This window comes from Diceros bicornis, chromosome 34 (assembly GCF_020826845.1).
Source record: "Diceros bicornis minor isolate mBicDic1 chromosome 34, mDicBic1.mat.cur, whole genome shotgun sequence".
Classification (NCBI taxonomy): domain Eukaryota; kingdom Metazoa; phylum Chordata; class Mammalia; order Perissodactyla; family Rhinocerotidae; genus Diceros; species Diceros bicornis.
This window is the reverse complement of record NC_080773.1, coordinates 35,624,208-35,651,587: the sequence shown is the minus strand read 5'-3', so window position 1 is coordinate 35,651,587 and position 27,380 is coordinate 35,624,208. Positions and strand designations below refer to the sequence as shown.

The following is a 27,380-nucleotide window of genomic DNA, read 5'->3' as shown; positions in this document are numbered from 1 at the left end:
GGCAACCACTCATCTTGCTTCCTGTCACTGTAGATTTGTTTGCATTTCCCAGAATTTTATATATATACATGTAGGATAATTTTATATATATACATGTAGGATAATTTAATATGTACTCATGTATCTGGCTTATTTTACTCAGCGTAATTATTTTGTGATTCATCAATGTTCTGTGTATCAGTAGTTCATTCCTTTTCATCCATACTTTTGCTGAAAGTATTCCTTTTTAGAGAAATAGTTCCAAAGCAACTGATCCAGGAGAGAAGTCACACAAGAAGCCATAGTATCTGTTAGAACCTTAACCTGGTGCCATCATTTTTTACTTACTCTGTGGGTAACACAGACTAATCCTGGTCCACGGTGGAAGGGGCCTCCACAGCAGTGAGAACACAAAGAGGTAGGGATTTGGGAGGGGTTCTTGAACACTGGTGACCGCAATCATAGTCTTTTTTCTTTTTCTTTACCTTTTTAGTTTTCTAATGGTGAATTACATTGACTGATTTTGAAAAGTTAAGCCAATCTTGCAATTCTGAGGTAAACCCCATTTGGTCATGATGTATTATTCTTTTTATGTATTGTTGGATTTTAGTTGCTGTTTTTTTTCTTTCTTTTTAGAAATTTTTGCATCTCTCCTCATGGTGGAAGTTAGTCTCTAATTTTCTTTAATGCCTGGATTTCAGTGGCATCAGCATAATGCTGGTTTTACAGAATAAGTTGGTTAAGTATTCCCTGTTCTTTACTTTTCTGGAAGAGTTGGTATTATTTCTTCCTTAGTTCTTTGGTAGAATTCACCAGTGAGGTATCTGAACCTAAAGTTTATTTTACAGGAAGGTTTCTAATTACAAATTTAATTTCTATAGGGGATATAGGTCTACAAAGTTATCTTTTGTTTTTTCTCCTAGAGGGGGCTTGGGTGGTTTGTGTCTTTCGAGGAGTTTATTAATTTTATTTAAGTAGTCACATTTTTCATACTATTCGCTTATTATTTTAGTACCTGTAGAATCTGTAACGATGCCATCTCTCTTATTTGTGATACTGGTAATGTCTATATTTTTCTTTTTTCTTTGACCAGAGGTTTATCAGTTTTATTGATCTTCTTAAAGCACTTAGTTTCATTGATTTTTCCATTATTTTTCTGTTTTCTGTTTCTTTTTTTTTTTTCCATTTTGACTTTTACCATTGCTTGTGGCTTTTATTGGATTTCATGTCTCTTCTCTTGCTATTTTTTAACATGGTAGCTGAGATCCTTCCTTTGAAACCTTTTTTTCCTAATCTAGGTGCTTACTGCTAAAAGTCATCCTGTAAGAATTGCTTTCGTTGCCTCCCGCAAAACTTATGTTGTGTTTTCATTTTAATTAAGTTTAAAATCTTTTCCAGTTTCCTTTTAAATTTCTTCTTTGATAACATGGCTCTTTTTAGAAATGTGTTATTTCACATATTTGAGATTTCCTTATCTTTCTGGTAATTGATTTCTAATTTAATTCCATTGCAGTCAGAGTGCATCCTTTCTGACTTGAATTCTTTACATTTATTGAGACTTGCTTTATGGCCCAGAATATAGGCTATTTTGTGTTTCATGTTAACTTGAAGTGAACGTATATTGTATTCTTGTTTGGTGGAGGGTTCTGTAAATGTCAACTAGGTTAAGATGGTTGATAATGTCTAAGTTTTCTGTATCCTTACTGATTTGGGGGGGGAGGGTTCTATCAACTGTTTGAAGAAGATTATTGACATCTCCGAGTATAACAGTAGATTTGCCTATTTCTCTGTGTAGTTTTATCAGTTTTTGCTTTGTATATTTTGAAGTCTTTTTATTAGGTGAATAAACATTTCCTACTGTTGTGTCCACTTAATGAGTAGACTTCTTTATCACTAAGAAATGGCCCTCTTTACCTATAGTAATATCCTTTGCTCTAAAATCTACCTTGTCTGATACTATTGTCCTTTAGTGCTGTTATAGTGCTATTGTTAACATGGTGTAATTTTGATTGAACACTCAATTTTGCTTTTTTGGGTACTGAAAATATTTGTATTTCTATTGATTTTTTTTTTCTGTTAACATGGTTAATTTCCTTAGAAACAATATGATCTTTCGGGGTCTTAATTCTAAAAATCTTTAGATGGAATTATTGAAGCGTATATTGTAAGGCTAATTTCCCTCCCCCTACTGAGGCACAACCATTCTGTATTCTCTCCCTGATGCTTCATGAGGTCTCCCACTTAAACTGGTTGGAACAGGCACTATTCCATTCTCTGCATTAGCCTTGGAAGTTGTTGCATCTAATCCTTTTGGGTATTTTTTTTGCCCAGCCTCTGGTGGTTTCATACATGCATATACAGATTAGTACTCAGCTGAATACTTGAGGATGACCCTTTGTATGTCTCTGATTCTCTCCTGTACTGTGCTCTATGAACTCCAGCCACCTTGGCAGGCCCAGACTCCAAGCTCTGTCTCCTTAACTCAGGGTGACTTTTTGGGGTCTGCCTGGACTCACTATCCTTGCATTAGGACCTGGGGATTTCTTTCTGTGGTAACGTGTAACAGTCATGTAGCTCCCATCACTGGTCTGCCGTCTCTCATAGCTCACTGTTTGCTTGATGTCCAGTGTGTTGAGAGTCAGTTTCGTATACTTTGTTAATGATTTTTTCAAGAAAATGTATGGACATCCCTAAAGAAGATACTTTGAATAAATGAGTAAAATTGATAACACCTCCAGCCACATCAGAAAAAAAGACAGAGATATCACGTATTACAAATATGAGTAAGGAAAGAAGGTACAGCACTAGATATTTTTGAAACATGTAATGGCTACTGCGAGGTTAAACATCTCTCCCTATAAATGAAAATTTAGAGGACAAAACTCATTGAAAGGTGCCAACTAACCAGCCTCACTCAAGTAGAAATAGATAATCTGAAAATCCTTTGTCCATTACAGACATTTTTATTCACTTATTTTTTTGGTGAAGATGATTCACTCTGAACTAACATCTGTTGCCAATTTTCCTCTTTTTTGTTTTCTTGCTTGAGGACGATTAGCCCTGAGCTAACATCTGTGCCAGTCTTCCTCTGTTCTGTGTGTGGGTTGCTGCCATAGCATGGCTTGGTGAGTGGTGTAAGTCCGCACCCGGGATCCAAACCTGAAAACCCAAAGCAAAGTGTGCTGGACTTAAGCACTATGCCACAGGGCCGGCCCCTATTACAGACATTTAATTAGTATTTCCAGATTCCTAGTAGTGCTGATCTGTGTATAAATGTAAGGAGCCTTCTCACTAAAAACTTCAGGCTAAGATGGCTTCACTGATGAACCCTACCAAATGTTTAATGAAGGAATAATTACGATTCTATCAACCCTTCCAAAAAATAAGTAATAATGTATGGAACACTTTCCAACTAATTTATGAAGCCAATGTTACCCTGATAGCAAAACCAGGTAATGATATTAAAAGAAAATGACAGACCAATATATGAGCATAGATGCAAAAAAAATCCTTAACAAAATTTTAGGGAATTAAATTTGGAGAGAGAGAGAGAGATATAATGAATATATTTTTGATTGTTAAACCAATCTTACATTCCTGATACTATCCTAATCTAGTGAGATTTATGAGGAATGTAAGGTTGGCTTAACAGTTGATAATACATTAATTTATATTAACTAGAAGCTGTGGTATAATGAATATATCTGCTCTTTGTCCCAGGTGCGCACAGAGCTTTAAAAATCTTGGAATTCCTAGAGTGATAGGAGTCTGTCTTATGCTAATGAGGTGACTCATGGTAGGCCCCTAGAAAGCTTCAGGATGGGAACTCGTCACCAGAAAGACTAACCGTATGATTAGAAGTTTGAAACTTTGAGCCAGACAGACCTGTGGGGAGGGGAAAGGGGCTAGAGATTGAGTTCAGTCATGTGGCCATGATCTAATCAATCATGCCTATGTCGTGAGGCCCTGATCAAAACTGGACACCAAAGCTGGGTGGAGGGCCGGCCCCGTGGCTTAGCAGTTGAGTGCGCGCGCTCCGCTGCTGGCGGCCCGGGTTCGGATCCCTGGCGCGCACCAACGCACTGCTTCTCTGGCCATGCTGAGGCCGCGTCCCACATACGGCAGCTAGAGGGATGTGCAGCTATGACATACAACTATCTACTGGGGCTTTGGGGGGGAAAATAAATAAATAAAATTTAAAAAAAAAAAAGGCTGGGTGGAGCTTCCTGGTTGGTGAACATTAATGTGCAGGAGGGTGATGTGCCCCAACTCCGTGGGGAGAGGTCATAGAAGCTCCACATCCAGGACTCTCCCAGACCTTGCCCTATGTATTCTTTCCATTTGGCTGTTCCTGAGTTATATTCTTTATAACAAAACTGGAATCATAGGTATAGCACTTTTAGTGAGTTCTATGAGTCATTCTAGCAAATTCTCAAACCTGAGGGAATCATGGGAACCCCTGAAGTTACAGCCAGTTGGTGAGAAGTGCAGGTGGCCCCTGAGGCTTGGAGCTGATGTCTGAAGTGAGGGCTTTCTTGTGCAGGACTGAGCCCTTAAAGATGTGGAGACTGATGCTAACTATGGGTAGTTGGTGTCAGAAAATTGATGTCAGAACCAATTTCCTTGACTTGATATAGGGCAGCTATTAAAAACCTAAAGCTAGGGGCTGGCCCCGTGGCATAGTGGTTAAGTTTGCACGCTCCGCTTCTGGCGGCCCGGGGTTTGCAGATTTCGACCTCGGGCATGGACCAAGGCTCCGTTCATCAAGCCGTGCTGTGGCAGGCGTTCCACATAAAGTAGAGGAAGATGGGCATGGATGTTACCCCAGGGCCAATCTTCCTCAGCAAAAAGAGGAGGATTGGCAACAGGTGTTAGCTCAGGGCTAATCTTCCTCAAAAATAAAAACAAAAAAACTTAGGGCTAACATTATGCTTAATGGTGAAAGTCTGAATGCTTTCCACCTAATATTAGGAATAAGCAGGGATGTCCACTCACGACTTCTGTATAATATTGCACTGAAGGTCTCTGCCAGTGACATAAGAAAATTGAAATAAATGGTGTACAAATTGTAAAGGAAGAACCAAGACAGTCATTATTCACAGATGACATGCTTGTCTATTTAGAAAATTCTTACTTATCTAATTAAAAAGCTAATAGATCTAATAAGTTAGATTAGCCAAGGTCCCAGGATAAAAGGTCAATATACAATGAATGTTTGGAAACTGAAAAACTATATCCCTTACAATAGCATCAAAATATGAAGTATTTAGGAATGTTATGAGAGGTTTGGGGATTTGATCGGAGACGTGAAAGAAACTTTTTACTCTAAACAAATGGACTGAAGGTATATTTTATTATATAGAGGATAGTAAAAGGCGATAGTCTGCAAACAGATCTGAATAGGTCAACTAATAAGAAGGAAAAAACACCAGCTTGACTGGAAAGGGAAAACATCTACATCGGCTGAGATAGCAGCAGAATCGAATAGGTCATGTAATAAGAGGGAAAAACATCAGATCGATCAGAAAGGGAAACACCAGATCGACTGAAGGGAAATGACACAAATTAACCGGAAAGAGAAACACCAGGTTGACCGAAAGAGAACACATCAGATTAATTACTTTACAATAAACCAATTACAACATCTACGCCCCACTGCCGGGAGAGTCCTGTCAATCGACATGGCTGGGCGAGGATCACACTTCTTGGGCAAGGTGTCCCTTCCACAGGTGGAACTCTCACTGGGTCTCAGTTTTTAGCAGTTTATATAAGCAGTTACAGAGTTTACAGAGGAAGCATCTAGTGTTCCTATGCACAAATGGTTATCAGTGGCATATGTGCACTGAACCCCTTGGCTAACGTCCCAGCCCAGTAATTGTGTACATGCATTGTTCTCTTTGGTTATCATCTTAGCCCAGCACAGATGGCCAGTCTATCTCATGGTACGATGCTCTAAGAGCCGTGAAATGTTACAACTTGCAACTCTCTCCGTGGGAGAAAGGCCAGTTTTCGGGAAAAGGCCAGTTCCCACCACACAGAAAGCAGCTTTATGTTTTTTTGTGTGCTGGTGGCTATAGGTGAATGGAGCGGCCAAACATGGCTGTACTCATGTCAAGACAGAATGCACTTAACAAAATACTTTCCAAGAACTATAAAGGAAATTTACAAAATATTACTGAGACATACCATGTTTTTGAATTAAAGACTAAATAATTTGTTCTCTCCTAATTGTTCTATGGGTTCACACAACTATCAAATTCCTAGTGATTTTTTTGGGTAGAAATTGACAAATTGACTCTCAAATTCATATAGAAATTAAGGGGCCAGCCCGGTGGCGCAAACGGTTAAGTGTGCGCGCTCTGCTGCGGCAGCCCGGGGTTCACCAGTTCGAATCCCCGGCACGCACCGACACACCGCTTGTCAAGCCATGCTGTGGCGGCGTCCCATATAAAGTAGAGGAAGATGGGCATGGATGTTAGCCCAGAGCCAGTCTTCCTCAGCAAAAAAGAGGAGGATTGGCAGATGTTAGCTCAGGGCCCATCTTCCTCACACAAAAAAAAAGAAATTCAAAAGACCTAAAATACCCAAAACAAATTTTGCGAAGAACAACAAATTTAAAAGGTTTTCTCTGATTGTAAGAGTTACTATAGAGCTATACTAATAAAAAGTATAATATTGGTGAAAGAACAGACAGCAAGAAGATAAGAATACAGAAATAGACCAACACATACTGTCATTTTATTTTCAACAAAATTGCCAAGGTATTTCAAGACTGAAAGGATAATATTTTCAAGAAATTGCTCTAAAATTATGACATCCATATGAAAATAAAGTAACAACCTCAAAACATATCAGTTATCATTTACTAATTAACTTGATCTTAAACCTGAATGTCTGAGATCAAAAATGTCCATCTCCTAGGAGGTAACATATGAGGTGCACTCTTTGAATGTGGGTTAGACAAAGACTTTTTTACAAAGGACATAAAAATGTAAACCCAAAGAAAATAAAAAATTGAGACTTTATCAAAATTAAAAACCTTTGCTATGAAAAAGACACATTGAAGAAAAATGCAAGCCATAGTCTGGTGAAAAATATTTGCAAAATATATCTGATAAATAACTGGTATCCAGAATTTTTAAATAACCTTTACGACAATAATAAGAAAAACAACTGAATTTAACAAAAAATACATATCTCACCAAAGAAGATATATGAATGATAAATAAGCATGTGAAGATATACTCAACATCATTAACCATTAGAGAAATACAGAGTAAAACTACAATAAGACACAAGTGCACACTCTTGTGTGTGGCTAAATTTAAAGACTGACAATGCCAAGTTGGTGAAGTTGTGAAACAGAACTTCCATTAGTTGCTGGTGGGAATGCAAAATGTTAAAACTCACTTTGGAAAACGCTGGTAATTTCTATAAAACTAAGTATGCATTTATCGTGTGACACAGCCATCTCATTTATAGGTATATCCCTAAAAGGGATATACTTGTACTTGAATGTTCACAGCAACAGCAGCTTTACTGATAAAAGCCAATACTGTAACTGGGAACAAAATTTTAAAAATTCTGCAAATGCCCATCTATAGGTGAATGGGTGATTATTTACCACAGGCTGGGTGGCCTAAACAACAGACATTTTCTCATAGTTCTGGAGGCTGAAAGTCCAGGATGAAGATGCTGGCAGGGTTGGTTTCCCCTGACACCTCTTTCCTTGGTTTGCAGATGGCCGCCCTCTTGCTGTCTCTTCACTTGGGCATCCCTCTTTGCACAGGCCCAGTGTCTGTGTGTATCCTAATCACTTCTTGTCAGGCACCAGTTAGATTGGATTAGTGCCCATCCTAATGGCCTCATTTTAACTTAATTACCTCTTCAAAAATCCTATCTCCCAACACACTCACTTTCTGACTGGGGCACAGGTCTCTTTATGTGCTACCTTGTACCAAAGAGCTCCCAGGAATGGAAAGAATAACCCTCTGCTTTGAACCAAGAAGTATTTCCTGAGAGTGGGTTCCCCAACTCTCATGGACCCCAGTGCTAAGCTATATGCACAGCCATGGCTATGGCACAGACAGTTCTCCTGAGAGGAGATACAAGAGGGTAGGGTCCTCAAAGGGCAACCTGCTTTCCTAAAGATCATAGCAACTGTACAAGCTGTACTAAAAACAGAAATTTAGAGGGAAGAAATGAATTTTTTTTTTACTGAGAGGTGTGTGTGCAATAATGGATAAAACACCACAAAAAGGGTTTATGCCAACCTTGGCAACAGAAAGTGTGCATGTGATCATATAAAAGGCTCCCAGGAGGGCTCAAGGTGAGAACATGATTATTTTTGTATCTTTCTGGACAACGTTTTTTTTTTTTTAACCAAAAGTTACATTGATTATTTCATGCAGCTTTGAAATTAGCCCCAAGACAATCCCAAAGGGGGAATTTCAAAACACCCCTGTTGCTGAGCAACAGGCTCATTCCGCTTGCTGTGAGACCAGCCAAAAAGTCAGGAGGCAAGTCAGGGGAATAGAAAAGGTTTATTCATTTTTGCCAGCAAAGATGGAAGATGGTGGACTAACGTCCTCAAAGCCTGTCTTCCCAGAACAAAGACTACAGGCCAGTTATAGGGGGAGGACGTGCAGGCATGCATGAAACTATTTTTGGAATGCAGTTTCTTCAGACATCTGGTCTCCGCGTGGGCCTCCAAGGCCTGGTCTCAGTTCCCGATAATCATCTGTTTTTCATCCCTTGTGACTGATGTTCTTGTTTTCCCGGAGACTGGATGTGTGTCAGAGACCAGTTCAAGGCCCTATACCCTCACTTAGCTTAAAGATAATAAGAACAAGCTTAATATTCATGTGTAACTTATTTAACTTGTTCAGCTTACATGAGAGGCTCCAACACCCCAACTGACAAGAGTGTCGGGGGAGTAAGTCTACATCGGTGACTGTGAAACCCCCGATAGTGACACACAGGCATCATGGTTTGCCTGTTAGAACTCCAGGCACTTTACAACACTTCACAGAAACTTTTATAAAATTAAGCAATGAGATTTCTTCTCCACGTTTGTTTTTCTGAGTTTATCAGGAATTTAATTAGCTATGGGTTTTATTGTGTTTGTTGTAGCTGTAATTCAACACCTAGAAAACTTCTGAGGTAGACTTAGAAATGCCCATCTACTCAGAAGTAAAGAACCCAAGAAACATCATGAGGAAAGAATTAGGACGTGCCCAGGATGGCCACACAGCTACCCGATCATTCCCCACCCCTCCTGCTAAAATGCAAATCACCCAAACAACGGCTAATAATCCACCAAAATGGTCCCTCCCCTCCCCAAACCACCTTTGATCCACTGTCCCTGAAACTGATTCAGTGCACGCTGACCCCCTCCAGTAGAGGCCATAACCTCCCCCATTCCACCCCTGCCCTTTGCAGACTGTGACTTCTGGGCCCTCTCAGCCGGCATTTTCAAGTAAAGTTTTCTGCTACTGGGGTTGGGCTGATTTGCTCCTCTCACGAGTCCTTGTGTGTTTACATTCATTCTTCGAACATGTGTGAGTCTCTAAGTTGCCAAGGTGTGCACTTGGCTCCCTCTTCTGACCACCATCAGCGCATCATCAAACCTGCAGGGATAGGGCTAGGATGGGGGAGGGGGTGGTTGGTCTCTCCAAGCCGGTTGAGACCACCTTGTCACACTCAGTCCATGGGATTTGTGTGATCGTGTGTGTGTATCCACACACCAGGGTTTTTGGCATCTGTATCCCATGCCTGTCTCACAAGTCTCCCTGGAGCATTTGTGTATTTGTGTCCTCGTACCTTCAGGGACCGGTCAGGAGCTCCCTCTGTTCCCACAAGCCCCTAGTGCGAGTTGCATATGCCAGTTGTGTGTCTCATGTCTATCACACATCTTTTCTCTCGTGGACCTGTTATAATGCATGTGTGTGTGTAGGCTGCGTTGAGGGGTGTCAGCATGCTCTACTTGTCACACAATATCCCTGGGATATATGTGCAAGGGCCTCCAGGATGTGCTGAGGTGTCTCATCACACACCTGTCACACCCCATGTATTTCCAGGAGTGTCACCATTGCACAACTGTCCACCTGGACTAGACCTGAGTCACCCATCTCATCAACATCTAGTTCACAGGAAATCTAGGGGAAGGGTCTAAGAGTAAAAGCAAATTAAGAAAATAATTCTCTCTGGTGCAGAAAAGGGAAAGAGACTTTCCTCTGATCTCTTTTTTTAGAGCATTTCCTTTAGAAAACTTTTTTTTCCCCCTGAGGAGGATTCACCCTGAGCTAACATCTGTGCCAGTCTTCCTCTGTTTTGTTGTATGTGGGTCCCTGCCACAGCATGGCCAAGGAGGAACAGTGTAGGTCCACACCCAGAAACTGAACCCAGGCTGCTGAAGCAAAGGGCACAGAACTTAACCACTAGGCTGTGGGGCTGGCCCCACTAGCAAACGTCTAATTGTCAATTCTTTCTCTGTCCCTTTGAGATGTACGTAAATCTTTTGAAAAGCTAAGTCAGTCTCTTCTAGTTTTACAACTGTGTAAAAAGGTGTAAAAGGCCCTCGGCACTTTAATATATGGAGGTGACTGAGTGATGACAGGAGAGGCTAATTAATGCCATTGAAAGACCTTTGATTACTCACAGTTCCCCTGGAAATGAGAGGCACAGCATCCGTGCAGGGCCACAGGAAGCCTGTCACATGCAGGGATCAGGAAGCAGAGAGAGAGAAACTGGGACTGTGTATGACTACGGTGGCGGGAAGGAAGTAGGTGGGGGCATCCTCTGTTGGGCAGGAAGCAAAAAAACACAGTCTATAGTTTGTGACTGGGAGGTTTGTAACGGGATTTGCCCGTGGCTGAGAGACGCAATCCGAGGTGGGCCGGGACGAGACGCGGCGTCTGAGCGGCCGTTGGGATCCGTCCCGCCGACGTTCGCGCCGGTTGTCGGGCGCCGTCTGGCGGCCGCTTTCATGGTTTCCTCCCTTCGGAGCTCCGGAGAAATCGGCAACGGATGGGATTTGGCCGCGGTGCCCGAGGCAGAGTTCCAGGAGGCCGGCGGCGCCGCCGGGATCGTCCCGGTCGTGCCGGGGCGTCGGAGCCTCATTTTTCGCCGGAGATTGGACGTATAGGTCCCTGTGGGAGTGGCCGTCGCAGCGCTCGGGGGTGCCGGTGCCTGCCGCGGGGGAACGGGAGAGGGTGCCCCGTGCCCGGATGCCGGCCCGCTCCGGAGGTGGGGACCGGCCCAGCTCGTCAGACAGGGCTTGCTCACCAATTTTTCCAAATCCTGCTCCGGCAGTGGGGACCGGCCCGGGCCTCACAGGGTGGCCCTGATAGGGTGCCATGGGCCCGGCTGCGGTCTGTCGTGGGGTCCGGCTGTCGGAGCCACCTCTGCGGAATCGTTTCCAATGTTTCCAAGTCCCAATGCGGAGACACGGAGAGACCGGCCCCTGCGCGGCCAGAGAGGGCGTACCCGGCCCGCTCCAGCTGCCGCGTGTCCTCGATCCCTTCTCCTACCACGCTCCCGAGGTCGACCAGATGGCCCCGGGCCAGATAACTCTCGCTCGCGCTCTCGCGCGCGCTCGCTCTCGCTCTCTCAGTGGGCGTGCGGCTGGTGCTGGGGTCCGGTAGCCGAGGTGCAGTTCCGTCGTGATCCGTGGATCGGCCTTGTCCCCAGGCTCGGTCATCTTTTCGCCCGAAATTAGCTTTTGTTGCTCCTGGCTAGGTGCTGGTGCATTGTTCTTGACTGTGGCTGAGAGAGTTGTATCTCAGTGTGCACAGAGCTCCGGGCGTGAACACGGCCCGACATCCGGCTCTTCGCGTCGTTGGAGTCGCCCGCCAGGGCCCGTTCGCCGGCTCTTGCGCGTCCGGCCGTCCCCACCGGGGTGCCTGCCCCGGTCTCCAGCCCGCGAGGGCGGCGGGGCTCCTCTACCCGTGTGCTTCCCGCTGCAGGCGCCGGAGGGCGGGCGCGACAGCCCACCACGCAGGCTCCCGCCCGCGTACCAGGCGCCCTCCTCCCGGGGTTGTCGGCCGCCCTTGTCTGAGAACAGCGTGGGCGAAATTGAAGTGCTTCCTTCGGTCGTCTTTGCCGGGCTCCCCTCGGGGCTTCTCGGTGCCGATCGCTGTGGTGACGACGCGTACCCGGGATGGGGCTAACCCGCGCCAAGTGAAAGCGGACGTTCGTGGCGAATGGGACCGCTCTTCTCGCTCTGCCCGCGGGCCCCGCGCCCCTCCCGCCCGTGGACGGTGCGTGGAAGGCAGGAGTACCGGCCCGGCCCGATCTCGCTCTCCCGCCCTCTGCCTCCCGGCGTCGGCGGGGCCGGGGTCACCCGTGGCAGCGGACACTCGCCTCCCGTCCCTCGAGTGGCTGTCCCCGCGGGGGAAGGCCGTCCCGCCGCCGCGCCGCGCGCCCCCTCGGCTCTCTGCGAGGCCCCTGAGCGCTCCACGTCGTCCCCCGGGTGCCCGAGGCTGAGCGGCGGCGGCGGCCTCGTTCCCTGCGGCCCCGTTCGGCCACCGCTGGGGTGTCTGAGGTCAAGTCGGTGAGCAGGCGCTCGCGTCCCCTTGCGGGGGCGCCTCTAGTCCCACTGTGTATCGGCGGCGCCGGCCGGCGGGCGCGCTGTGTCCTTTGTCGGGCTGCGCGCGTGCATGAGGAATCCAAGTGGGCCGAGCCAGGGACACCGGGGTAAATCGCTGAGAGATGCCGTCTTGTAGGCATAAGTGCTTTAGTTTCGATTATTCGATGGCGACGTAAATTATACAAGTAACATCTGGGGCTCCGTAAGCGAGATGAGCCACGCGAGGCAAGCGGGCGAGCCGAGGCAGCGCAGGCCCCCGGCCCGACCGCGAGCGCTCAGGTGCTGCCCCGCACCGCAGAGCCCACCGGCCCGGCTCTCGGAACGCCCTTGCGGCCCGACGGGGCCGGTGGGCACGGGCGGTGGGTACGCCTTTGGTAGCGAACCTTGACGGTGCCTTGGAGGCTGGAATTCTCCACCGCCACCCCTTTACGTGCGGAGTAGTCATTGACATGACTCCCCCTGGATGTGAGCGGTTTCTCGCTTTTGCCCCGGGCCGGCGGCCTCTGTGGGGCTGATGGCCGCTCTTTGCCCAACTGCCCGAGTCGGGGGAGGGTCCCGCTGGGCGGCGTCGGGCGCGCCTTGCGGTGCGCGCGCGGTGCCCCTGGTGCGTGTCAAGGGGCCCCGTCCCGCCCGCCCGCGCCGCGAGCAGCTGTCTGCCCGCTCCGGTCCCGAGCCTTAGCCGGCAGCGCGGGCACCGGTCAGGGCGCCTGGCCGGGGGCGTTCCGAGGCGTGATCCTGGAGGGGGCCGTGGACAGATGGATGGAGGAGTGGGCCCCCGGGGGCTCACGCGAGGGGCGGCCCTGGGAGGCTCGAGGGTGCTGAGACCGCCGGCACTCCAGGCGTCACGGGGCCGCCCTCGTGTTTGTGGCGGTGAGATCCCGCGTGTGTTTTCCTGGAGCCTTGATTGTGCCCAAAGGCGTTTTTCGACTCGTCGCCCGCCCGCGCCCGTCGTTGCGCGTGTGCTCCCTTTCTGTGACCGCCGATGGTTCCCCCGCCCAAACAACTGCCCGTGCTGCCCCCCTGGGAACGAAACCGCAGTTGTCGCCCGGGCCACCACAGGCAAAGTACCCTTGGACCCGATGGGGCCCACGCGGTGCGCGGGCGGCGCGGGATGGGCGTGTGTGCGGGAGAAGGTTCTGGGGGCGGCCGTGACTGCAGTGAAGGCAGGGCCGAGCCCGTGAGGCGCGGGGGTCACCGAGGCCAGTCGGCGTCCTGGGTGCCGTGGTGCCGCCCTTGTACTGGAGGAGACCTCTCAGTGAGACCCTGTGTGGGCCCTGGCGACTGACTTGTGTCCCAGGTTTCCCGAGCCCTCGCAGCGGCCCCCGGCCTCTTGCCATCGGCTTTCCGGCGCCTCTGCTCGCCGCCCGCCGCCTCGTACCCTCCCATCCAGCTGCCGACATGGGGTTGCGCCCGGTGCATGTCGCTTCCTGTGGCGCCTTCTTGTCCGCAACCGCTCGACAGCGACGTTGCTCGTGGGCGGCGAACTGCCCCCGCCAGGCCCCTGTCGGCTGCACGCGCTTGGGCGCGAGTCAGGTCCCGAGCAGCCGTCGTGACCGCTGTGGCCGCGCCGCCCCCAAGGACGTGCGTCTGTCAGACCAAAGCCAACCTGGCCAGCCTTCCCCGGCTGCAGCTTTGGTGACTGGATAACCTCGGGCCGATCGCACAGCGCCCCCCCCACCCCCGTGTGGCGTCGACGACCCAGTCCAGTGTCTACCTTATCAATTCTTTATATATTTATTTATTTTCCCCAAAGCCCCAGTAGATAGTTGTATGTCATAGTTGCACATCCTTCTAGTTGCTGTATGTGGGACGCGGCCTCAGCATGGCGGGAGAAGCGGTGCCTCCGTGTGTGCCCGGGATCCGAACCTGGGCCGCCAGCAGTGGAGCACGTGCACTTAACCGCTAAGCCACGGGGCCAGCCCTACCTTATCAATTCTTGATGGCTTTCACCATGCCTGACATGTGACCAGGGGTGATGGGAAATCCGGAGAGGAAGCCTGAGAATGGTTAGCACATCCAAGGATGGCGAGAGTACGCAAATTACTCACTGCTGATCTAGAGAGTAACAAGACTCCCAGAGTCCTTGAAATGAGTGCGCTTTAAGTCCTTTAAAGAGGATCCTTTGGGGAGCGAGTCTGGTGCTGGCAGCCGCAGTAACTCAAACTCCAATAACCTGTATACTAAATTGCTGCTGGATCTCTAGGAGTGGGGCCCGCGGTCCCCGCCCCTTGCCTCTTGTCGCCCCCTCGATGCTCTTAGCTGAGTGTCCGGCTGGTGCCTGAGCCTTGAAAATAGTATTTCAGGCCCGAGCCGCCTGGATATTGCAGCAAGGGATAAGGGAAAAGGGACCGACCACCCTTCTGTTAGTTGGTTTGGGGGACTGAAGCCATCATTTAGAGGGATGGCTGAGGGCATTCGAATTGCGCTGCTGGAGATAAAATTCTTGGACCAGCACAAGACGGACCAGAGTGAAAGCATTCGCCAAAGATGTTTTAATTAATCAAGAACCAAAGTCGGAGGTTCGAAGACGATCAAATAAGGTCGTAGTTCCTACCATAAACGGCCTGGACACGGACAGGGTTGATAGCTCTTTCTCGATACCGTGGGCGGGTGGCCCGTGGCCATTTTTGGTTGGTGGAGCGATTTTGTCTGGTTAATTGTGATAAATGAGACTCCAGCATGCTAACTAGTTATGTGACCCCCAAACAGTCTGCATCCCACAACTTATTAGAGGGACAGTGGTGGTCAGCCACCTGCGATTGAACAATAACAGGTCTGCGATGCCCTCAGAGGTCGGGGCTGCATGTTCGCTACAGTGACTGTCTCAGCGCGTGCCTACGCAGCGCCAGCAGGTGCGGGAAACTGGCTGAACCTCATTCGTGATGGGGCGGGGGGGCGGGGGAGGTACAGTTGTTCCCCATGGCTGAGGAATTCCCAGTGAGGGTGGTAAGTCCTTGCCCTTTGTCCACACCGCCCGTTGCTACTACCGAGGGAATGGCTTAGTGAGACCCATGGATCGGCCCATGACTCTGGTGGATCGCTGAGAAGACGCTAGAACTTCAGAGGAGGTAAAAGTCATGAAAAGGTTTCCGTCAGGTGAACCTGCGGGGAAGGATCACTAAGGAGAGCCCCTGCGCCGCCGAGCGATGGGCCGGCAGGAGCGACCAGGTGGTGCCGGCGGCCGGTGCGGTGCCGGCCCTCTGGGGGCGTCCGGAGGCGGGAACCTGCCGTGGCCTCAGCGGTCGGCCAGAGACGGTGGCGCAGCGGGGACTCCGTGCTCTCCCCTGCCTGTCACCCGCCGACCCGTTGGTCCCCCATCTCCCGTCCAGGCTGGCGTGTCCCAACCTCCTGGGAGGCAGGTCGAGGCTCAGGGGCCCCCGCGGAGTCCCAGGGTCGGGGCTCCCGCGGGGCCTTAGAGCGCCGGCTCACACCGGGCCCTCAATGCCCTCCCTGGACAGTTCCCTGGTCATCGGCTAACCGCCCCGATCCCGCCCCCCAAGTCTCTCCCCGCCCTCGATGGCTCGCCGGTCCAGCTCTTCAGCCCCGTGCCCTGCCCTCGTGCGCCCCGCTTCCCGCCGTAGCCCCCACCTCGGTGGTGAGGGGCCTGGGCTGCGTGTGCGGAGAGGACCGCCCGTGGGGTAACGTCGGACGGCAGCGGGTCTAGGTGGCGGCGGCGCCTGCTGGGCTGGCCCCATCATCGCCGGCAGAGCCAAGGTTTGCATCCTTCGGATCGAGTTGGCGTCAGACTATGGCTGTGTGGCGCTCTTTGCCGGTACCTAGCATGTCCCGGTGCAGAGATTTAAAGCCTTTTGGGGTTCGCCCATTCGAGAGTCGGGAGGCCTGACCCTTCTCCCTCATGCTCTGTCACCCCAGGCGGGGGCGCCGCGCCACGGTCCCCATGGCCTCTGGGGGGCGCTACCTAGCGCTGCCGGACCTCCATCATCACACGTTAGTGGTTTGGTTTCTTCTCTTCCTGGCCGGCCACAGGCACCCCCGGGGACGTGCTGTGCCAGGGGGGCTCCCCCTCTGGGGAAGCCGCCAGTAAACGCGAATGGCTCAGCGGTGGATCCCGTTCATCGATGAAGACTGCAACTAGCTCCCAGAATTAGTGTGAGTTGCAGGACACCTGAGTCATGGACACTTCCCACTTGCGGCCCCGGGTTCCTCCGGGGGCTCCGTCTGTCTGGGCGTCGCTGGACGATCAACCGCCACCCGCGTGTGCTGCCTCCCTGGAGAGCGCGGCTGGGGTTCCCTCGCAGGTCCCGTCCTGCAGCCCTCCTGCCCGCCCTCCCCAGCAGCTGGCGGTGACCATCCGGGACGGTGGCGGCTGCTGGGCCCTCTGCCCTCCTAAGTGCAAATCCGGTGCCTCCGCCCTGCCAAACCCCCCACCCCACCAGAGGCCTGCTCCACGGAAGCTGATTTGTAGGAGACAAGTTAACAACTTTGGTCGGTAGTCTGGTCCTGGGAGTCACGAGACTTATGGAAAGGTTAGGAGTAAGATGCCAAGTAGCCAATACAGATTCTAAAAACACATAGTATAACCAAGGAATATTTTGTAAAGGCCTGGGGCCACGTCTCTGCAAAGTAATCAGCAAGGAAGATAGCGCCCCGTCTCCCGTCTCTATGGGGTTTAGCTGAGGCACCGGGCTCTACATCGTACCTATCTACCTATCATCACAGAGGAGAAATTGTTATTCCTTTGGACAAAGGCAAATAGCTACCACAGAGGACCACCCAAGTTGCCAGGTACGTTTAGGGTAAACTGTAACAAACGATGCTGTCCTCACATGGAGTTACGATTTGTTTTGAGAACTTGTATGTTGTAATGGGCTGTATCTACTTGGCTTTATGAAAAGGTGAGAGTTCTATTTTTGTAGTCTCTTTACTAGATTGTCTGTGATGTGCAAACTAGCACACTCTAGTTTTGTGCTAAATTCAATAATAAAGCTGTGGAGATTTTGTGGTTTTGCGGTGTTTGTTAATTTCGCCAACAACAGTTTAAGCAGTATCAGAACCAATAAGCGAAATCTAGACTGTGGCAAATCTCTAATAGGTAAGTGACCTAGTGACTTTAACCAATTACAATAAAAAGGAATAGTCATTCCTATAGGTTAGAGACATGAGACCCACCTACTACAAGTTTACATGGAGACATTTTGCATCCTGATTGCAATGAATATACCTTAAAAACACATTTAAAACAGTCGAATTAAACCTACCCCTTGTGGCAGGTTGATTAACATCTTCAGATGTCTACGTCCTCATCCCCAGACTTTGAATGTTCTCTTATATGGATGGCAAGAGAACCTTGCAAATGTAATGAAGGATTTTGAGATAAGATTAGCCTCCATTATCTATGTTTACTGCCCCAGATGTAATTGCAAGTGTCCTTACCAAGAGGCAGGTAGAGATAGATACTACTACACAAAGGAAGTCAATTTGATGACAAACAAGATGCTACACTACTGGTTTTGAAGATGAAGTAGTCCTGAGGCAAGGAATGCAGCTCTAGACTGTGGAAAAGCAAGGACAAGGATTCAACCCTGAAGTACTGCACCTCTACCGCCGCCTTGACACCATCCTTGTGATTTCAGACTCTTGACTTCCAGAATAAGGGAATAAGATGTGTGTTCCAAACCGCCAAGTTTGTGATAACTTGTCACAGCAGCTATAGAAAATGAATACAACACATTATTTTGTGTTGATCAACAGTGAAGTTTATGAAAAAGTGCTCACATTCTTAAAATGCATTCTGATTCAAGTGACATATCTGGGATTCTATGTAAAGTAACCCAGTAATGTGGGTGGGGAATAGATGAAAGACGACCAACCAAGAAATGATTAGCAATGATGGAAGAGTGGAGATAGGTTCCACAGGCTTCAAGCACAGTCCTTTCCTTTTTTGCATAAATTTGAAAGTGTCCATTGCAAAAGAAAGAGTATTTCTAGGATCTACTACCTATTTTATAGGTTAAAAGGGATGGATTACAAATTGCATGAAGATGATTTCTGGTTTCAGAAGTGTAAGCATGTGTCAAAACTTATCAAAGTGTACTTCAAGTGCAGTGTAAGTCAGTTATAGTTGAACAAATCTTTTTAAAAAGAAAATTATGTTCTGAAATCCCCAGACCACCCTCGGGTTCATTGATTCGCTAGAAAGACACAGAACTCAGGAAAGTGTAGTGGTGGCAGTTTATTACAGTGAAGGGATATAGACATGGAAATCAGCAAAGGAAGAAGGCACATAGAAGCCAGGTGCCAGCTTCCGGTTGTCTTCTCCCAGTGGAGTCACCTAGACAGTGCTTAAGTCTCCCAGCCATGACATGTGACAACACACATGAAGTATTGCTAACCAGGGACACTCAGCCAAGCCCCGGTGTCTAGGTTTTTTTGAGTGTCTGTCATGTAGACAAGGAGCACCCGTGTGGCTGACCTTAGTTTTCCCTCTGGAAAAGCTAGAGACTAAGTCACATTATTAGCATAAACTCTCTGGCATGGCCCAAAGCCCCAGAAGTAAACAAAGACACTTACCAGGCAGAACGTTTCAAGGGCTTAGAGGGTCTCCCTCAGGGGCCAGGCACATGCTAAACCTTTCTTTGGAATGCGCCGAGGTTAGACAAGTCAAACCTGCTGACTTAGTCTTTTGCTGCACAGTAACGCTCAAAACTTGTCTCTTTCTATTTTATACTATTATCTATGTTCTCCAGTTTATGGCTATTTATCTGCACAATGGAAACAGAATACAACGGTGTGCTACTCCACACCTCTTTCCAAATCCACATTTGGTGACCTCATGTTCACAGCTTGAAACTGGCCACCGCTGGAATTTTTACAGCAGGGAAATTGGCAAACACTACAAGCAAGGTTTGAGTAGTTGTCTTCTTAAGATTACTTATTAACTCTGGACTAAACTTCAAAGTGTATGTGGCCATTACATTGTGACTAGCACAAATAATTGAGGAAATACTCTTCCGGTATTCAAGAACATTTATTCCACTAACCAAAGTCACTGAAGAATGAAGTTTCAACATATTTTTTTCATTGTCAATAAAAAGGAAAGTATCAGTCAACATTCATTACACAAAAAACCCCAGCAGATTTTATCAAGGAAGAATATGCAGGGGGAAAAATAAACATTAAAAATGTTCAACATCATGAATCACTAAAGTCTGGCCTGTTTCTTTAAAAAGCTAAACATTTACCTACCTTTTGACTCAGGCATTACACTCCTGGGATTTAAAACAAAAAATATGGAGCCATATATATTCATATAAGGAATTGTATGTATGCGTTCCTGGTAAGCCTATATGTGATAGCAAAACGGGAAACGAACCAAAAAACCCCATTCATCCATTATCAGATGAATGGATAAACAAACAGCGGTATACCCAAATAGAATATTTTCAAGGCTAACAAAATGCACATTTGCAACCTGGATGATTCTCAAAATAATCACGCAGCATGAAAGAATGAGTAAAACACATTAACATTCCAATTATTCCAATTGTATACAACAGTTTCCTCAGAGTCCAGGGAGAGAGAGGTCACAAGATAAATATGGGACTGATGGATATGTTCATTAATGATTATGATGATAGTTTCATGTGTTTACACATATTAAGACCTACTAAGCAGTACATTTTAAATGTTTAGTTTACTGCATGCCCATTTCTAAATCAATAAAGTTTTAATGGAAAAGATTTCACATAAAAATCTGAAACTCCTCATTTTTGGAAAAGTAGAAATTTGGCAGCCCTATATGTTACAATCTCTCCTCACCTCACAGGAGGCGAGCTCCACTGCAGTAGCAACAGAAACTGGCAGGCGATGAAAGATGTTTCCACTTAAGTAACCCAGGAACTCTGTCTGGGTCATAAAAATCACATGCCTGGACTACAAGATTTCCATTCAGTCCTTTTTTTTTTGATTTTGCAGCAACAGGCTTGAGGTGAAGAATTTGGAGATGCAACAGGAATCCTAAAAGCCTTTTTACATTACTTGGTCTGGCAGGGATTGTGGCCACAGGAGAGAAATAGCTCTGTAGCTCCTGAGAATTTCGGCAAAAACCTTATCCTGAACAGCCATAATCACTGGAACATTTGAACTTCAGAACAGGCACATCTCCTCTAGTTTGCTAGTCTCTCTCACTTCCTATTGATTCACCCAGTGTTTCTATACCAAATATGGTTCCCACCTGATGCCTAAAATCCTACCAAATACTAGACAACATGGCACATCGCTCTTTTGCAGAACCTAGAGAACATCTCTTCAAGAGTGCCGGGAGCATTATGTGATACCCCATGTGAAAAAGAGAATCAACTTACGCTGCTCAAAAAAATACTAGTAGTTCTCACTACCGTCCTCTCAGGACTCACAAAAAATTCTGACATCCAGGTCATGTGGAGGCCTTGGACAACGCAAATCAGGCCAAAACTGCAGTAAAAACTATTCTCTGCCATGATACTATCCCCACTGAGGCACACTGTTTGGAATACCCACAAAAGCTGCTCACCTCTTCATCCTGGCAGAATCCAATTCTGTTTTCAACCCTACTCCACCAGTGAACAGAAACTCCAAGATAAAAGTTGGCTTAAGCAAAGTCTTTATTATTGCACAAACCAGAGCAAACTGAGGCAGAGACTCCCCAGACAGGGTGACTGGGAGGCTAATAAAATCATGAGCATCACATGAACCCAAACCTCTACAAGCCACCAGCAGATCCAAAGCTTGTTAGGTCCATGTCCTAGCCAGTTAGATGGAAGGGAATGACACACCCAAGGGCTCAGGGTATTCATGCTTCCCTCCAGGGGATGGGAGAGCACAGAGCTCTGCGGACCCTGATCACACTGAGGTGACTGATGCACAACGTGTGGATCTGCCACTTGGGAGAGGTAAGACGGCTTCTACCACAGAAACTAGCAGTGACATAAATCTGGCAAGGGGCCAGGGCAGGTTAGAAAGCAGAACATGGCTTCTTAAAGGCTTCCTACAGACCTCGTAATCACAGGCCACCTCCACACTATGGATGTTCAGGTGTATGGCATTCAGATTCCAGCTGATGGCTCTCGCACAAAGGCTCTCCAGCGTGTTACATTAAATAGGGAAATAGCTCATTCCCTACCTTCACCATCTCATTCTAAGGCCTTTTCTCCAGCATGAACTTTCCAGTGTCGAATGAGGTTAGACCTTCAGCTCAAGGCTTTCCCACAGTTGCTGCACTCATAAGGTCTATCTGGGCTGTCAGGTTTCTGGTGCTCAATCAGAGAAGACCTTTGACTGAAGACGTTTCCATGTTTGCTGCACTCATGAGGCCTTTCTCTGGTGTGAACTTTTCGGTGCTGAGTAAGTTGGGTACTTTGGCTAAAGAATTCTCCACATTCTCTGCACTCGTATGGTCGTTCTCCAGTATGAACTCTCCGGTGTTGTGTAAGGCCAAAGCTTTGGCTAAAAAGTTTTCCACATTCAATGCACTTATAAGGCCTTGCTCCAGTGTGAACTCTCTGGTGTTTAATGAGAGTAGAGCTTTGGCTAAAAAGTTTACCACATTCACTACACTCATAAGGCCTCTCACCAGTGTGAATTCTTTGATGTTTAATGAGGCTAGGGCTTTGGTTAAAGAATTTCCCACATTCACTGCACTCATAAGGCCTTGTTCCTGTGTGAACTCTCCGGTGTTTAATTAGGTTGGAGTTGGAGGTAAAGAATTTTCCACATTCACTGCATTTATAAGGCCGTGACCCAGTGTGAATTCTCTGATGTTCACTAAGGCTGGAGCTTTGGCTAAAGAATTTCCCACATTCACTGCATTTATAAGGCCTTTCTCCAGTGTGAATTCGCTGGTGCCGAACAAGTGTGGGTTTGTTGCTGAAGGCTTTACCACATTCACTGCACTCATAAGGCCTTTCTCCAGTGTGGACTCTCTGGTGCTGAACAAGTATGTGTTTGTAGCTGAAGGTTTTCCCACATTCACTGCACTCATAGGGCCTTTCTCCGGTGTGGACTCTCTGGTGCTGAGCAAGTCTGTATTTGCGGCAGAAGGCTTTCCCACATTCACTGCACTTATAGTGCCTTTGCCCACTGTGAAAGGCCTCCACACACTCAATGCCCTTTTGTGGCTCCCCCTGGCTGTGAGTGACCTGGTGCTGGAGAAGGCTCAGGTTATCAGAGAAGTCCTTCCTGGCCTCCCAGCATGTGATGGGTTTCTCTGACACATGGACTATACAGCTCTTAATACAGGAGGCCTTATCCATGTTCCTTCTGAAGAGTTTCTCTCCACTGTGCTGGTTTTGGTGCTGGTGAAATTTCCCACATGCCCCACATAGTTTCTGCTCAGGGTTTGCTCCCAGGTCCTCAGCTAGATGTAAATCACCTTCTGAGTCCAAGCCACACATCTCCCAGGGATGGACCTTTTGGGTGGACAGATATGCCTTTGGAGTATTTATTTGTAACACTTCTATAGAAACATTCTGCTCAGAAGGTATCTCCTCATCCTCTGCTCCACCTGAACAACCTGAAAGCAGAGAAATGCTGGTGAACTTCATGTAGACTTCAGTAACAGGAGGCAGCCCCATCACAAATGCATATCTCACATACCAAGGAATAAATCCATGGGATTGTTTTCAGGACAAGGGAGCTGAGGGCAGGTTGAGGAAAGGGCTGCTGTCAGTACTGGGCCGCTAGACATCATAGAACAGGGAGGACTCACCAGGCAAAAGACACAAGGATGGGGTGTAGCGCACGGAGGAGAGGCAGAGTCCACAACTCACTCCTCTGGGAATGGTTTTCACCAGGGCCTTGACTGCTGGTGACATATGTGTGCTGTGTGGAAGGGTGTGTCCAGGCCTAGCAAAATCTGTCACTGAGTAGCTGGTGTTCAAGGACTATTTTAAGGATATGTACAGGGGCTGGCCGGGTGGCGCAAGGGGTTAAGTGCGCGCACTCCGCCGCAGCGGCCTGGGGTTCGCTGGTTCGGATCCTGGGTGCGCACCAACACACCGCTTGTTAAGCCATGCTGTGGCTTAACATATAAAGTAGCGTTCCATATAAAGTAGAGGAAGATGGGCATGGATGTTAGCCCAGGGCCAGTCTTCCTCAGTAGAAAAGAGGAGGATTGGCATTGGATGTTAGCTCAAGGCTTGTCCTCCTCACAAAAAATAAATAAAATAAAAAATAAAATTGATCTAGGTGATTTTTTGGGCCGGCCATGTGGCTTGGCGGTTAAGTGCTCGCACTCCGCTGCTGGCGGCCCGGGTTCGGATCCCGGACGCGCACCGACGCACACTTCTCCAGCCACGCTGAGGCCACGTCCCACATACAGCAACTAGAAGGATGTACAGCTATGACATACAACTATCTACTGGGGCTTTGGGGGGAAAATAAATAAATAAATAAAATCTTTAAAAAAAAAAAGGATATGTACAGACCACATGACACATTAAGTGTACGCCAATACTGGAGAACATAGCAGAGGAAGCAAGGGAGAGGACCAACGAGTGACGGAAGGCAGAGAGGTGAGGGATAATCCTGGGTCACTCACGAGAGTAGAAATGACAGGTGGGCAAAGTGTCAAGAATGGGGAGGAAAGATAGAAATGAGGGATATACCCACTGGCCTCAGCACAGGACGTGTTCCTGATATGATCTGAACCCGGCTGTAATAACACAACCTCCCCCTGATGCCAACCACCAGGGCCAGGCCCACTCAGAGGCCCTCTTGCTGTGCCCAGAGTCATGTCCACTCTGTCACAGACCCAGGGTTCTCCTCCTAGCTCCAGCTAGACAACAACATGAGACCTAGAAGATGCAAGTCCTAAGGGAAAGACAGGACAGGTGAGTGGTCAGCACTGGCCCAAGGCAACCAACCCCGAAACAACCTCAGGAAAGAAAAATAATACCACACAAGGAATCTCTGAGGAGGGCCTTGCAGAAACAGCTGAGTGGCCATACAAAGAGTGACCATATTGGGTCCCTGTAACTCCTGGTACAGTCAGGCCCCAGGAAACATCAGCTACAAGGGGCAGAACCTGCAGCACAGAGGCAGTATGGATCTAGAGAGTCAACCTAGCAGGGAGTGGCCATGGCAGATGGGATCCACTGGACTAACTCGAAGTCTCTACCCACAAAAGCTTCAGGACAGCTGGTGTTGGAGCTACTTGTGAAAGGAGGGCACTCAACAAACACGAGAAAGGTAGAGACCAGCCCAGGATGCTGGCATCGGGGTGAGGGCCTTACCCAATGATGCAAAAAGCACAAAGACCTCCAGCATCACATCCCGGTACAGGCATCTCTGAGCCTCATCAAGAAGCCTCCATTCCTCCTGGGAAAAGTATACAGCCACATCCTCAAAGGTCACAGAGCCCTGTGAAGGTGGGGACAGTTGTGTCCATAAGCAGCCTCTCTCTCCAGGACTCCGTAACTACCCCCAACCCCAGCCCACATTTACTCCCTGCTATCATCTTCCCTAGCTCCCCAACTAAAGACAGCAGTGGTACCCAGTATCTCCTCATGCTCCCCTGATCACTGGGTCCAACCCTCAGCAACAACAGGTAGGTAGGCAGACAGATGCCATCTAAGTTCTGGACCTGGTATGCAGGACCCCATTTCTCCTGCAAGACAATAGCCTGGGAGTCCCCAGGATCATGCCTCCCAGACACAACCAACCCTGGGCACATCCTTCTCTCTTAAACTCCTAGTACCAACGTCCTAGGGCAATTAACTCACACTCCTTCCCCACATGCACATCACTCATTGGACCACATCTCCAACACTACTACCACCTGGCCCACAATACTGGCATTTCTCTGGCCTCCTCACATACCCTTCTGCACATGGCATCCAGAAAGTGCTTGGCACTTCCAACAGGACCCCATTATACCCCAAACCTCCAATGGCAGCCTCCAGTCCTGCTCAGAATGCTGCCCCACCTGGCCTTGTTCCTGGCGTCAACCTTAGTCACCCAGAACCACATGCACTGGTCACAGTCCATTTCTATGCTGCACATTATGTCTCCTCATCTACATCTATCTCTGTCCCCATAACACATATTCAAACCCGACACCCGCTGATACACTTTAGGTGAGCTAATCTGACATTCTGACAGAAACTCCCCAAGTCCCACAAGAGCCTCCACAAAAACCTGGTGAGTGCATAGAATGGTGACTAAGCACCAGCCTGATCTCCCTATGACCTCACCTCCATTACTGCTTTGCCTCTGCATCCATCTCACGTCCACTCCCCCAGAAAATCCTTGACCACCTGCTGGACTTTCCCCTCCTATACCTTCCCACTAATGACCACTACTCTTCCTTGTCCATCTTTGTGACACCCCCACCAGTTGCCCAAGCAAGAGACTATCCACAGCACCCACCCTCTCCTCCCTTGTCCCCTAATGGCAATGCCACCAGGACCTGAACATGCCCCATCCTGTTACCAGATCCAGAGTTCCACCCTGGTCCACACACCAGGTGCCACATTTTGGATGTCTCCATCCTGAAGCCCTCCCTAGCACTCCAGACCCACATGTCCAGCTCTCTACTCATCACCTATACCTGAGAGTATCTGGAACATCTGAGACTCAATGTGGCCAAAACCTAATATTCTCCTAAAAAGTACTCCTACTACTGACTTTCCCATCTCAGTTGACAGCACTTCCATCCTTCCAGATGCTAAGGGCAAAAACCTCAGAGTCACCTGTGACTCCTTCACTTGTCTGTCACCCTCCACATTAGAAAATCTGGTCAGCCCTACTTTAAAAACAATTCCAGAAGCCAAATATTTCTTCTACTTCCACATTTATCCCTCTGGTCTAGCCACAACCAATACTCACCTGGATGACTGGATGACTGCAGTAGCCTCCTTGATGGTCTCCCTCTCCCCTAGTCTGCCCTGTACTCTGCAGCCAGGGGTAGCCTGTTAAGACCTGAGTCAGATCACTTTTCTCCTCTGCTCCAAAAATTCCAGGGCTGCCATCACTCTCAGGACAGCAACCTAACTTCTCAGGCTACCACTCCAAGCCTGACTCCACCATCTCAGTCTCACCTCCAAGCACTTGTACATACTGATCCCTGTACCTAAGACAACTTTTCAGACCTCACTCCACTGGTTGCCAAAAATTGGGTATCTTGCCATATAACCTCTGGCCTGGACTAAGGAACCTGGGCTTAGGGTTTCTCTAGGTTCTCCAGACGCCAGAGGCAGGAAGAGTGGCAGCAAAAGAGTTCAAGGACACCGGACACTCACCAGTACAGGGTCCATAAGTGCTTCTGCTGAAAGAACCTGTGGGAAGAGCAGGGCCATGTTACTTTACTCTCATCGGGGATGCAGACAAAAAAGAAGACACGTGAGTGAAACATTTATATTTTAGGTGAAGATAAATACTGAAGGGAAAAATAAAGCGTACAAAAGAAGTTTTGGAGTTATGGAGTTGTGCTATAAAGTCATGTGGGTATTTTGAAAAAAGGCTTTCCAGAAGTGGGAAAAACAGATGCGAAGTCCTTCAGGGTCAGGTATGGTATGTTTGAGTAGCATCCATGAGCTTGTATGGCTGGAGCCCATTGAGCCAGAAGATTAAGGGATGGTGTTCGGGAGGAAATGGTTGTGGAAGGTCATATAACACCATTACAGTCTTATGCCACACATATCAAAATTCTCTTCCTGTAGCTTGTTGGTCAGGCATGTGACTCCTTTTCATACCTCCTTTCAAATTTCACTGTGGTTTTATTATAAATTATTGTTTTGTATAAAATTTTGAATAATTTATGAAAATCTCCAACATTCCAACTTGGTTAATTCACAGGTTAAGTCATAAATTTGAT

At 48.1% G+C, this 27,380-nt stretch overlaps 1 protein-coding gene across 1 annotated transcript in view; it reads right to left on the bottom strand.

The window, feature by feature from the left end:
• Nucleotides 1-18,696: 18,696 nt before the first annotated feature.
• LOC131397498 (zinc finger protein 773-like) overlaps nucleotides 18,697-27,380 on the bottom strand; it is a 30,752-nt gene continuing 22,068 nt past the window's right edge. The window contains exons 4-6 of the mRNA XM_058530468.1: nucleotides 26,806-26,841; nucleotides 24,799-24,925; nucleotides 18,697-23,078 (exon numbers count right to left, since the gene is read on the bottom strand). Of these exons, the coding sequence (XP_058386451.1) occupies nucleotides 21,757-23,078; nucleotides 24,799-24,925; nucleotides 26,806-26,841 (1,485 nt within the window). The 3' untranslated portion in view covers nucleotides 18,697-21,756. The remainder of the gene's footprint in view (nucleotides 23,079-24,798; nucleotides 24,926-26,805; nucleotides 26,842-27,380) is intronic.